Source organism: Sinocyclocheilus anshuiensis, unplaced genomic scaffold, assembly GCF_001515605.1.
Source record: "Sinocyclocheilus anshuiensis isolate Anshui unplaced genomic scaffold, SAMN03320099.WGS_v1.1 scaffold1116, whole genome shotgun sequence".
Taxonomy (NCBI): Eukaryota; Metazoa; Chordata; class Actinopteri; order Cypriniformes; family Cyprinidae; genus Sinocyclocheilus; species Sinocyclocheilus anshuiensis.
Genome location: NW_015548257.1, coordinates 312,827 through 325,901, shown reverse-complemented (window position 1 = coordinate 325,901; position 13,075 = coordinate 312,827). Strand labels below are relative to the sequence as shown.

Below are 13,075 nucleotides of genomic sequence, written 5' to 3'. Positions count from 1 at the left end.
TGGAATGACCTGCCCAACTCAATCCCAGCAGCTGAGTCCTTAGCCATCTTCAAGAATCGACTAAAAACACATCTGTTCCACCTTTATTTGACCCTCTAACTCTAGCACTATCTATTCTATTTTAATTCTACTTTATCTATATTTATCTTCTTTTTATTTTATTTATTATTATTATTATTATTTGGATAAAAGCGTCTGCTAAATGACTAAATGTAAATGTAAATGTAAAAAACTAAAATACAAAAGATTCCGGCCAAGAAATCTGGTTACATTTATTTCTTTTCAGTTTGAAGTACATTAAATAGATTTCATATTTCCATAAACAAGAACCAAGCTAAATGATGCATCAAAATCAGCTTCATTTGGCACTAGAATATCAGCCCGTACAGTTTGAGTCACAGAAAATGGGTCTGAAGTGCTTAAAGTCACAAAGCCAAGCTCCTGCTGCTCTGACATGCAGTGCATGCGGCGTCGCACAAGTCAAAGAACAGTCCGCTTCTACATTTGATCTGATGCGTTTGGTCTCAGAAAATGTGGCTGTGTAATTCAAATGGAACATAAAGGCGTTTCTGGAACTCAAATTCATGAATGAGGCAGACAGTACACAGAACATCAACACACACAAACATCATCTGGATAAATGGATAAAACACACACACACACACACACACACACACAAGTTCTGGCTGGTTATGTGTCCTCATGCTCGACTAGCGCACGAGCATTTCAGCGATGAGCTAGCGGTTCATTCAGAGTTAGCGCCTCTGCTGTGTCCCACCTCCATAGTCGGTCTGGATCAGCGCGGCCCGATCCAGCACCAGCGCCGTCTCGCGGGCCCTCGTCAGGGTTTCTTCCAGCTGTTGGCGCAGCGCCTGAAGCGAGTCCAGTTCGGCGTGTAGCGCGCCAGGCTTCTCAGCGCTGCTAACGACACAGACACGTCAGAACAGAACCACTCACACACAACTCTTCAGCTCTTAAAGCAAGAGTTCAGACAACAGTGAACATTCTGTCAACACGCACTCTCTCTTTTTTTGCACTTGCTGATATCATGTGAAACATGATGCACAGGTTTGAGTGTGAGATCTGAAAGCTTCAGCAGAGACAGATATTTTCAGCGATAAACTGGTTTAATATCAGTCTCTTCCTCACACAAAGCATCACATGACTTCAGAAGACTTTGAATGCATGAGTCATATCATATGGACGACTATTATGATGTTTTTTTTTTACTATTTGCCACTCGGATGTATTTATCATTTTGAGTTTGACAGACCTTTGTTATTGGGTGCATTTACATGCACTTAAAAACTTCGGTTTCAACCGGACATGTATCATATTTAATCCTTCAAATATTCCATTATGCTTAGGTCCACATATACTTGTGCAGAAGCACAAATACATAAAAATCTACAGCAGATCCTTTAAGATCCACAGAAGAAACGGATCTGGAGAGTCACGACAGTGAGTGAATTACAGAATTTTCCTGAACTACTCAAAAATGGCACAGTTTCAAGAACACATTCATACACAGATCAGCATCATGAGTGATAGATTTTAACACAGAGCACAGTGTGAGTGTGTGCTGGAGTTCTGACCTGTCGTCCTGACTCTGGACACGTCTGAGCTTCTCATAAACACTCTTCTCTGCTCTCAGAGCTTCATTCAGCGCCTGCTGCTCCGACACGAGCTGCTGCAGGACACACTGACACACACACACACACACACACACACACACACAGAGAACGTAAGAACATACACACACACACACACACACAGAGAGAGAGAACACAAGTACACACACACACACACACACACACAGAACGTAAGTACACACACACACAGAGAGAGAGAGAACGCAAGTATACACACACACACACACACACTCACACACATACAGAACGTAAGTGCACACATGCACACACACACGCACACACACACACACACACACGCTGTCTCATGATGTTACCTGCTGATCAGAGCTTGATGTGTCGTAACGCCCTGCAGCCAGAACCGAGCGCATCTCTGAGAGCTCCCGCTAAACACACACACACACACAAGGACAGAAAAACAATTACTACAGTGTTTCTCAACCTTTTTAACTCCAAATCCCCCCACTGTACACAACATTTCAAAGCACCATGACTTCACTTGTTGTTTATGATTTACTGTGGAGTATAACTAGAATAATGTACATTCATAAATTGTATACAAATTTTAATTGAGTCATTGTCCTTGCTAACATTAATTTACTGACTAAAGAACTTTAAAGAATCACTTCATTTATTCAATGAACACAGTAATAGGAAATGTTTTCCCAAGTTTAGGACATGGATTGTGAAAAGTGAAAACTAGGTAAAAATTACATGATCTACATGTGTGTACATGATGTAGATGATATGTGTGTGTGTTTTACCTCAGTCTCTCTGTCTTTCTTCAGGGTCAGCTGTAGTTCATCTCTGATGGCTTGTACATCCAGATCACCTGAGCTGCTCGTACACACGGCTGCTCACCATAAACACACACATACACACACACAGAATGAAGTGAATCAATCATTTTAATTGATCAAATGTGGGAGGTACCGCAGTGAAACTCACCATGAGCTGGTGCTAGTGTGGAGTTCAACATCTCACTTGGACCCCGCAGTAACTCCTGCACACACACAGCCCATCATTACCACAGTACACTGACACGCAGCCCATCATTACCGTGGTACACTGACGCCCAGCCCATCATTACCACGGTACACTGACGCCCAGCCCATCATTACCACGGTACACTGACACACAGCCCATCATTACCATGGTACACTGACGCCCAGCCCATCATTACCGCGGTACACTGACGCACAGTGTAAAAAAATAATAACACAATTTAAATAAATAAAAATCAGCAAACACTGTGGAATCAAATAAATAAGAAACAAATGTTTAAAAAAACTTCCAATAAAACCTTAGATAAATGGCAGAAGACAACAGGCTTTTCAAAATCCAAAATATGTTTAAAACAGGCGCTTTTGCATGTCTTTTTGAAACTCTTCTGCCATCATCTCGTCTCGTCTCGTCTGTCTCACCTCACTCTTCTTGTCAGCTTCTCCTCACATGATAAATGAAATCTGATCTGTGATGCGACTGTTGTTCGGCACGCTGCACTGAGCAGCCACGTTCAGTTTTAATTGTAGTGTCTGTGCTCTAACTGAACTAAATGATTTTTATTACTATAAAAAATCAAAACGACGGAGGGGCGGTGCCACAATGGACAAGTGACATAACCGGTGTTGCGGCTTCACACCGGTAAAACCGTCAACACCATCTATGGCAGCAACCCTAGTTTGAGACTTTAGTCTTTGCAACTTTACGGATCTTATATATGCACAAACAGCTTGTAACACTCCAAAGTCAAAGGAAAACTTGAAATTGCAAATTGAAATTTTAAATGAGAAAAAGGAAGACGGAGCACAAAAATGTCAGTTTGTTTTTATTTAGTCTGATTCTCTTTCACCGAACAGCTATAAAGGCACGTCCTTCATGAGGTTCCCTTGAGTGTGTGTGTGTGTGTGTGTGTGTGTGTGTTTGACCTGTATAAAGGCGTCTTTCTCCTTGAGAACGTCCTGAAGTCTCTGCAGCTCCCTGGACGCAGAAACATCTTTCTCTCGCTGCCTGTTCACGTCATTCAGCTCCTGTTCTCGTGACGCTAGCTGTCGGCGCAACTCCTGCAACTGACCCGATTGCTCGGAAATCACCCGGCCCAACCGCTGGCCATAATCCTGAGAGACCAGAACACGTCAAACATGATAAAGAAACCAGCCAGCAGACAGTTATGAAGTGTGTTCCTGACGATCAGCTGCACCTTCATGTCCTGATCTCTGGAGCTGATGGTGTGGAGCAGCTCCGTCAGCTGTCTGTGGTGTTCCTGCGTCTGCCGGCTGCGGTCTGACATCACTTCCTGAAACAGATGCTCCTTCACGGACAGATGGGACTGGAGCTCCTGGAGCACGTCAGTGGCGGACACTTCTCCCAGCAGCACTGACCTGAGCTCCTGCAAACACAGAGCAACAGACTGACGGTCAGTCACACACACACACACACACACACACCCGTCACGAGCGGCCGTGTTTGTTTAAAGTGTGCGCAGGTGTGTTTGGTGTGTGTGTCAGTGTGTGTAGCGTTAACCGTCTGATGCGTATCCCTCTCAGAAATGCCATGAGCTGCTGAAATTACAAGCTCTAATCTGATTGGCTGCTTTTACGCATCCTTCAGACATTTCTGTGCACGTTCATATCAGTGCACCGGGAAACAAGTGTTCAAACAGATACAAAGCTATGATCGAGACACTCCAGTAGAGTATAACGCCAGCGGCGGCGCGGGTTTGAATGCGACCGATAAAGCACATTCCCTGAATGTAACACAAGTAGTTTTGGATAAAAGCGTCTGCTGAATGCAGAAATGTAAACAGCAGTCAAGCGGAGATCCTGCTGCTTGTGTTCATGAGGTGATCAGATGTTTTGAACAGACAGAAAGCACCGCTGTAGGGTGCTTGAGACTAGCCTAGCTTGTGTGTTACCTCGCTCTCTCTGCTGTGTGAGTGCAGCGCCGTCTGCAGCTGATGAATGATGCCGTCTCTCTCCCGTACAGCGAGTGTGTGTTTCTCATCGCTCTGCTGTTTCATCCACTCCAGTTTCCGGCAGCTTTCCTGTGTTCTCTCCAGATCCAGATCCTTACTGTGCACCAGAGCATCCAAACCCTGCACACACAGAGTTCAGAGTTCAGACACACTTAAGCAGACAGTGTGTGCATTAGCGCAGGTCGTGACACATACCGTGATGGTGTCGTTGTTGTTGTCGAGGACGCAGCGCAGTCTCTCCAGGTCTCGGTCTTTCTCGCGGAGCACCAGCTGCAGTCGACGCACCTCACCGTCCTTCTCCTCCAGACAGCGGAACTTCTCATCAATTGAGTGCTGAAACACAACACAGATTTCAGCTAGACTTCCAGAAGAAAAGGAGAGTGGTGCATCTGATCACTTGAGCAGCAGCACACACACGATCTGAGGAATCACGCACAAACACACACTCAGCTTTAACACTCACCGATAGACGTTTCATCACATCACTATCACGTGACACCAGTATTTACACAGATGCACTAACAGTGTGAATAGCGCAGGGGTTTTCAATCCTGCAGCTCTGCTCATTCTGTATGTCTCTCTTATCTGACACACTCAGCTCAGTTCATGGCTGATGATCTGAATCAGGTGTGTCAAATAAAGGAGACACACAACATGTGCAAAGCAATGGGTCCCCAGGACCAGGACAGAACTGAACTGAATGCTTCCATTATTTCAAGGCTCAGCCAATCAGAACATATTTGATTTTAATTAGAGCTACCTAACTCAGATTTTGGACCAATAGAATTTCACTGTGGGCGGGGCTACAAGACCCAGACAGCACAGAATAGATGTGATGGATGACACACCTCCAGCACGGCGTCTCTGTCTCGGATGCGGCTCCTCAGCATCTGCAGCAGTGCGTCTCTGTCCTCGCGGCCGCTGGAGTCACACGAGTCATTCTGCAGCTCTGCATACTCCTGGAAGAAAAACACAGCTGAAGTTTGACAAAAACCACAAGAAAGGTCCCGTCTTCATTAGAGTATGAAGGGGAGAGTAACCTGCAGCAGCACGTCTTTGCGGCATAAGCTCTGCTGGAGCTGTGCCATGCTTTTGTCCCGGTCAGTGATTTCTGAGCGAGTCGAGGCTTCACAATCTCTCAGCTCACACACTTTGACCTGCAGCTCAGACCGCAGCTGCTCAACCATCTCACGCAGCTCCTGTAACACACACACACACACACACACACACACACACTCAGAATCACAGAAACAATGATGGTTTCCAAAACATTCCTATTGTCTCATCTTCTATTTTTGGTGTTGCTCCAAAACTCTCACTGACTGTCTATAGATCGTGTTCACATTATATTTACAGAACTGAGGGCCGTCATGTAGTCATGACATGATTTCTAAAAACATGACAAAAAATGTAATACATTAATATCAGTTCATATTTTGCTTCATTCACAAACATCACCAATAAGTGTTTCACATCGAGGCAAAATGAAAGCAGCACCTCATCCACGGGAAGTGAAACAGGAACAAACAAACCAATAACAGTGACATCTGCAGCACTTGGATGTGCTGGAAAACACCTGTTATCACATCACGGTGAGATTAGCTGGGTTCAGCGTGCAGGTAAAGCAGATTCACCTGGTTGTGTTTGTGGCTGACGTCTCTGTGCTGCAGCGCCTCCTGGAAGTCATTCTGCAGTCGCTCTCGCTCTCGCGTCAGATCCTCCAGACGTCTCTGAGTCAGTCTGTGAGCGCGCTGACTCGCCTCCAACTCTAGCTGACACGAGAACAGAGAACTCTGGGAGCCCAGAACCAAACCCGAGTCCACACCACCCTCTGGAGTCTAAAAAGAAACGGAGGGAAACATTCATTAGGAGCTGCTGCAGAGCAAACAGTGCAGCATGATGCTAGCAACACCAACGTCACGGCTTTAATGTGAGTGTGTGTGTGTGTGTGTGTGCTCACCTGTGTGTGTTGCAGCTGCTGCTGGTGGGTCTCTGTGATTTTACGCAGTGTGTTGTTCTGGCCCTCAATCACGTGGTACAGCTCCTGAGTCTACACACACACACACACACACACACACACATACACACAAACACAAACACACACACACACACAGGTGAGCACACACACAAACACATGCAGGTGAGAACAAACAAACACACACACACACACACACACACAGGTTGGGAAACAAGCACACACACACACAAACACACACACACACACACAGGTGAGGACACACACACAAACACATGCAGGTGAGGACAAACGTACACACACACACAGGTGAGGACACACACACAAACACATGCAGGTGAGGACAAACGTACACACACACACACACACAGGTGAGGACACAAACACACACACACACACGCACACACACAGAGAAGAAAACAATGACTGAGAACTGGAATGAACAAGGACTGGATTCACAAAACATTCTTAAAGGGGTCATATGATGCTTTTTTAAAGATCATTATTTGGTGTATTTGGTGTAACAGAATATGTTGACGAAACGGTCGTCCATAAAATGCATTGCTGTTCTGTTGTAAGTGATCTTAAAGATTCCTAAATGCATCTACTTTCGGAAGGCCAAATAAAGTGCTTTTGCTTTCGCCTAGAAACACACAGCGTCTCCCTGACATGCTGCTTCAACACTAACTGCGGTTACTGAAACCACGCCTTCTTTCTTTGCGTGCACATTTGGGCAACATTATGCAAATATTTCCACATAGTGAGGTAGATATGTGGGGGTCTGTTAGAACGAGCCGTTTTAGGGGTGTGTGGCAGAGTCTTAACTTTGATAAAGAATATCTCTTTGGTTTTGAGACTTTAGTCTTTGCAACTTCAGGGATCTTATCTATTCACAATCAGCTTGTAACACTCCAAAGAGAAAGGAAAACTTGAAATCACATCATATGACCCCTTTAAGAATAAATTCTTCTTAATTGATAGTTTACTTTTATTTTGTAACTTAATAAATTTATTAGAATATTTTGTAGTAAAAAAAACATTACTTAAGAATGTTCTTATCCTTTCTTAAGATTGTTCTAATGCTAAAACTTATGAAGAATTCCTGAAAAGAATGTTCCTAAAAATCATCATAATTAAAGGGACAGTTCACACAAAAATGAAAATTATCATTATTTCCATACAATAGAAGTCAATGTGACCAGCAACTGTTTGGTGACCCACATTCTTCAAAATATCTGCTCAGATAAGGAACCCGTTTCTTTATACTTCTTAATCAAGCCAATCATACAGCACAGATACAGTAACTAAAACAGGATTTTTACAAATAACAACTTTAAATACACAGCACATTACAAACCTGAACTTCAATCGAAAAGCTGTTGAGTTGTGTTATTTTATTTATTTTTTTATTGAGTTTATGGAGTTGATCAACGTTGAATCTTTAGCAAACATTTCAGATAACATGTTAGCCCTGTCAGCTACTTCACCAACACAAATGTTCTTAAGAGAATATATTTTTAAATATTTTATTTATTTATTTTAGAACTTTTATGCATTTTTAATAATTGCATTTAGGCATATTTTCAGAATTTATCTTAAGAGACTCCTTAACTTTCTTTTTGACTGAATCACTCAGTTACTGACGGGTTAGGAGAAGGAAACACATTGTTCACATACACTAGACGTCTCTTTTGTGATGTGTGTGTAATGACCTCTGTGTCTTTAGTTCTCAGGCTGTCTGTGAGGTTCTGGATGGTTCTCTCTTGGTTCTGAGCAGCTTGTCTGATGGACCGGAGCTCTGACTCCATCTCACACAGTTTCTCCTGCAGCACCTGAGTCACAAGAAACAAACACACACCGATCAACCCTCACACCTCTCTCTGCCAGATATAAATGCAGAAATAAATAAAAACGCACACATATAATGTGATCTCTAAGGAGACAGTATTCTGCTGGTTGTTGGATATTGTGGGTAATGTAGCTCTGTTACCTGGTTGCTGGTCTCGCTCTCGTGGATCTGGTTCTGCAGAGACTCGAGCTGTAGCTGTGCTTGCTGCAGTTCATTCACACACTGTCCAGCGGCGTGCTCGTACTGATGCAGCTGCTGCTCTTCTATCAGACTCTACAACACACAGTAAACCAAACATCAAATCATTTTAATGTTCAACAGAAAAATTAATATCAGATGCATACTATTGAAAACAGTCATATTTTATTGTATAAGCAATGAGAAAAATGAGCCCTGATTTTATTTGGTTTTAATATCAGCTGATATTAGACACTGATCAAATAACAGCAATTTTGGTTGAAGAATTTAATTAAAAGTGTGTTGAGGGTCCATGTTTGAGAAAGCTGTTAGTAAATGATTCTAATCTGGTTTAAATGGTGCAGGACTGTAGTTTAATCTCACTGCGTTTATTCTGAAGCATCTGAGGTGCTTTAACTGGGATACATTGAGGTCAGACGTCGCTCTGTGTGTGTGTGAGTGTGTATGTCTGAGAGAGCATGTGTGTGTGTGTGAGTGTGTGCGCACGTGTGTGTGTGTTTGCGCGTGTGTCTGAGTGTGTGTGCGTGTGTGTCTGAGTGTGTGTGTCTGAGAGAGTGTGTGTGTGCGCGTGTGTGTCTGAGTGTGTGTGTGTGTGTCTGAGTGTGTGTGCGTGTGTGTGTGTGTGTGTGTGTGTGTGTGTGCGCATGTGTGTGTGTGTGCTCCCTCAGGATTTTGAGAGAGAACTAGGCCACGCTCTCCATGTTAACCTATTTAACTGAAAATGGCATGGTTATCATTGGGTTAACATTGGAGACTTCCGCGAGTTTAAAAGAGAGATGTGAGAACAAAACATCAGTGATGTGATGATGGTACGGCTCTAACAGTGACTTCATTCATCGGCTCTTATAGCACTGATATCCAGCAGGAACAGTTTGAGCTTTAAGCTTTAAGGGTTTAAAATGAATCAAGAGGTTTCTGCTGCTTTTGCTTTTGCTTATAAGCAGATCATGTGCTGGACCCAAAATACAGTAAGTAAAGACGTCTGAACATTACCCGAATGTCCTCAAACACTGCAGATGTTTTTTAGTTTGGTGCTTTCCAACTGTTTTTACTTCAGGATTCAAGTAGCAACTCAATACAACAACTTAATATCGTACAAAACATGACAAAGACAGAACGGGACAATAGTGTTTGTAAATGACTGCACGCACAAAACACAGTGTTCTCGGCACAAACCGCACGGGGATTAGTGCTGTCAAACGATTAATCGCTTCCAAAATACGTTTTGGTTTACATAATATGTGTGTGTACTGTGTATATTCATTATGTATATATAAATACACACACATACATGTATATATGTAAGTAAAATGTTTTATATTAAATCTATTTATATATAATATAAATTATATGTGACCCTGGACCATAAGGGTCAATTTAACGCTAATCATCAATCTATCTGAACCCTAATCAGTCTGAAAGCTGAATAAATAAGCTTTCCATTGATGTATGGTTTGTTAGGATAGGACAATATTTGGCTGAGATACAACTATTTGAAAATCTGGAATCTGAGGGAGCAAAAAAATCTAAATATTGAGAAAATCATCTTTAAAGTTGTCCAAATTAAGTTCTTAGCAGTGCATATTACTAATCAAAAATTAAGGTTTGATATATGCACGATAGGAAACTTACAAAATATCTTTATGGAACATGATCATGGTCAAGTATACACACATATTTTATGTAAACAGAAACTTTTATTTTGGATGTGATTAATCGTGATTAATTGTTTGACAGCACTAGTGGGGAGCGTCATCTGAGTGATCTTACTGTCCCATTAGAAAGCGCTTCACCTTCGGGAGGCTCCTGAGACAGAAGGGCAGGTACTCCTCCTGCTCCCACAGCTCCTCCAGCACCAGACCCAGCTCCGGCTCCTCCAGCATGCGGTTCGCTCCGTCAAACAGGTTCTCTTGGTCTGGACTGTCCAATGTATCTCTTTCATTAGAAAAAGCAGGATTCATCAAAACAGGAAGCTTGCTGCCCCTTTGAGTCCGGATGGGCCTGTACACACAGTCCTGCAGCAGCGACAGAGCGAACGCGAGACGCTCCTCAGACGCTCCGAGACGCTCCTCAGATGCAGCGAGACGCTCCTCAGACGCTCCGAGACGCTCCTCAGATGCAGCGAGACGCTCCTCAGACGCTCCGAGACGCTCCTCAGATGCAGCGAGACGCTCCTCAGACGCTCCGAGACGCTCCTCAGATGCAGCGAGACGCTCCTCAGACGTTCCGAGATGCTCCTCAGACGCAGCAAGACGCTCCTCAGACGCTCTGTGACTCTTGTCCAGCGATTGCAGTGAGACGGCGCAGCTCTCGCAGTCTCGGAGTTTGCTCTGACTGTCTGACAGACTCGTCTCAGGCAGGAGTGTGTTCGAGGTCGTGGTCTGCTCGTCAGCACCGCTGGCCGAGTAACGCGACGACAGGCCACAGGAGATGCTCCTTGCCACCTTCCTGGGCACCTTACACACGGCCTCGTAGTGCGAGTCAGGCACACGCAGCGCCCTGCAGTCCCTGCACCTGCTGCACCGAGGATTGTGGGAGCACTCCAGCGCCTCCTCCTCGTCTCCTGCCCAGGACTCCTGCATGCAGTACATCAGATCCTCCTGCAGCAGCGCACAGTACTCGCCGTGCACCGCCTCCGTCGGCCCCGATGACTCCAGCCCATTGTTTTTGTTATAAAGCGCAGTGATGCACTGGCGCAGCTGCTCTCTCTCCTGCAGGAGTCTGCGCAGCCGCTCGAGGGACAGCGCCTGCACGCGCGCGATCACCGTGTCGAAGCGGAACATGCGGTCCAGCATGAAGCAGCACTTGCTGCAGATGAACTCGCGGCGTCCGTCCCGCTGCAGACCGCGGCGCAGCGCGTGAGACAGCAGCACCTGCAGGTTGAGTTTGGCGGCCGGATGAAAGATCCATCGCCGCTGGTTTCCGCGCAGCTCGTGTGCGCAGATGCGACACGCCTCCTTCATCTGCGGCCGGTTTAACGTTACTCTCCGGATCCTGACAGCTCTGGACACTCGCAGCTCACCTTCGGGTCAGAGAGAAATAGAACAAGATTTGTATTCCAACTATTTACAGTGATTCTGCTCTTATGTATGTAAATCCAATAAGTTTAAAATCAAAATTACAACAGTTTAATGTATTTAAAGATCACATAACGAGAAGAGACGTGTAATCACCATCAGACGCTGCGGCTCAGAATCATGAAGTCCTGCGGCTGTTTCTCAGGTGACAGTTCATGAACGCATCAGACAAATGAATGATAATCCGCTGGCGCAGAGACGCATCGAGGATCGCTGAGGATCGGTGAATTGTGATTCCGCTCAAACCGTGTCAGAAACACAAGCGCCGCCGCCTCTCGCTCTCGGTCTGTGTCATGTTTCACCGCGGAACACGCGTCCTCTGTCAGCCTTCATCACCGGAACATCAGCGGCGGAGAGCGAGTGACGTCAGACCCCCGGAGCCGCCGCTGCAGCCTGCTCTCAGCGCGATCCGGTGAAAACACCTCAGATTCTCCGGTGCTGTCGCGTGATCAAAGGAGGCTGAACCATCTCTCACAGGAGGGGTGCGTCAGTCACCTCAGCGCGCACGACAGTAAATACGACATCGACTGGAACACGCCAAGCCGAGAAAAATTATAATGATCTGCGAAATATAATATTTCCGGGATATTCTCCGTGCTCCAGCGGCTGTGTGTGTCCGCGCGCCGCTGAGCGACCGATGATGGACAGCGTGTTACATAGATGCACATAAATGAAGAATACAATGCACCACTGTATCTGAATGATGCGTGCTTCATGCGAATATGTATTTCAGGAGGAAACCTTTTTCAGTTTGTAGGAAGTACGTTTCCTGTTTTTATATTGTGACAATCCAGAGTCATTAAACTGGTATATGTATAATCATGTTGCTGTATAAATGAGCACAAACCAAGGCTGTGGGGTGTTTGTCTAAACCTGTGAGTGCCAACATGTCATAACCAGTCAATCATGTTGACCAGTGACCCTAACCTTAAACCTTGACCCCTGACCCCCACGTCCCTACATCTGCTTTAAATTTCACCATCATTTGTATGAGACTCAGTTTATCAATAAAAGAGACAGATCGACATTTACTCACCCTCACCTCATTCCACACCTGTATTACTTTCCTACTGCTGTGTAACACAAAATAAAGTATTTTGGATAATGTTGGGAACCAAAAAAACATTGGAGCTCACTGACGTTCATTATATGGACAAAAAAACATTTCTCAAATGATCTGCTTTTGCATTCCACAGAAGAAAGATGAGTAAATGATGAGAGAATTTACATTTCTGGGTGAACTATCCGTTTAAATGAATATGGAAACCACTGCGACTATGAGATGTGCTCACACTAATATAGATTCTGAGGTCTGTGTGTGTGTGTGTGTGTGTGTGTGTGTGTGTGTGTGTG

The 13,075-nt window shown here is 44.7% G+C and overlaps 1 protein-coding gene across 1 annotated transcript in view; it reads right to left on the bottom strand.

The window, feature by feature from the left end:
• The window catches only part of LOC107655460 (myomegalin-like), a 39,037-nt gene extending 26,507 nt beyond the window's left edge, over positions 1-12,530 (bottom strand). The window contains exons 1-17 of the mRNA XM_016442951.1: positions 11,819-12,530; positions 10,439-11,667; positions 8,589-8,720; positions 8,311-8,430; positions 6,584-6,673; positions 6,258-6,461; positions 5,664-5,822; positions 5,472-5,582; positions 4,819-4,956; positions 4,564-4,743; positions 3,850-4,038; positions 3,578-3,766; positions 2,598-2,652; positions 2,414-2,502; positions 1,967-2,035; positions 1,596-1,702; positions 779-921 (exon numbers count right to left, since the gene is read on the bottom strand). Coding sequence (XP_016298437.1) covers positions 779-921; positions 1,596-1,702; positions 1,967-2,035; positions 2,414-2,502; positions 2,598-2,652; positions 3,578-3,766; positions 3,850-4,038; positions 4,564-4,743; positions 4,819-4,956; positions 5,472-5,582; positions 5,664-5,822; positions 6,258-6,461; positions 6,584-6,673; positions 8,311-8,430; positions 8,589-8,720; positions 10,439-11,608 — 3,145 coding nt within the window. The 5' untranslated portion in view covers positions 11,609-11,667; positions 11,819-12,530. The remainder of the gene's footprint in view (positions 1-778; positions 922-1,595; positions 1,703-1,966; positions 2,036-2,413; positions 2,503-2,597; positions 2,653-3,577; positions 3,767-3,849; positions 4,039-4,563; positions 4,744-4,818; positions 4,957-5,471; positions 5,583-5,663; positions 5,823-6,257; positions 6,462-6,583; positions 6,674-8,310; positions 8,431-8,588; positions 8,721-10,438; positions 11,668-11,818) is intronic.
• Positions 12,531-13,075: the final 545 nt, after the last annotated feature.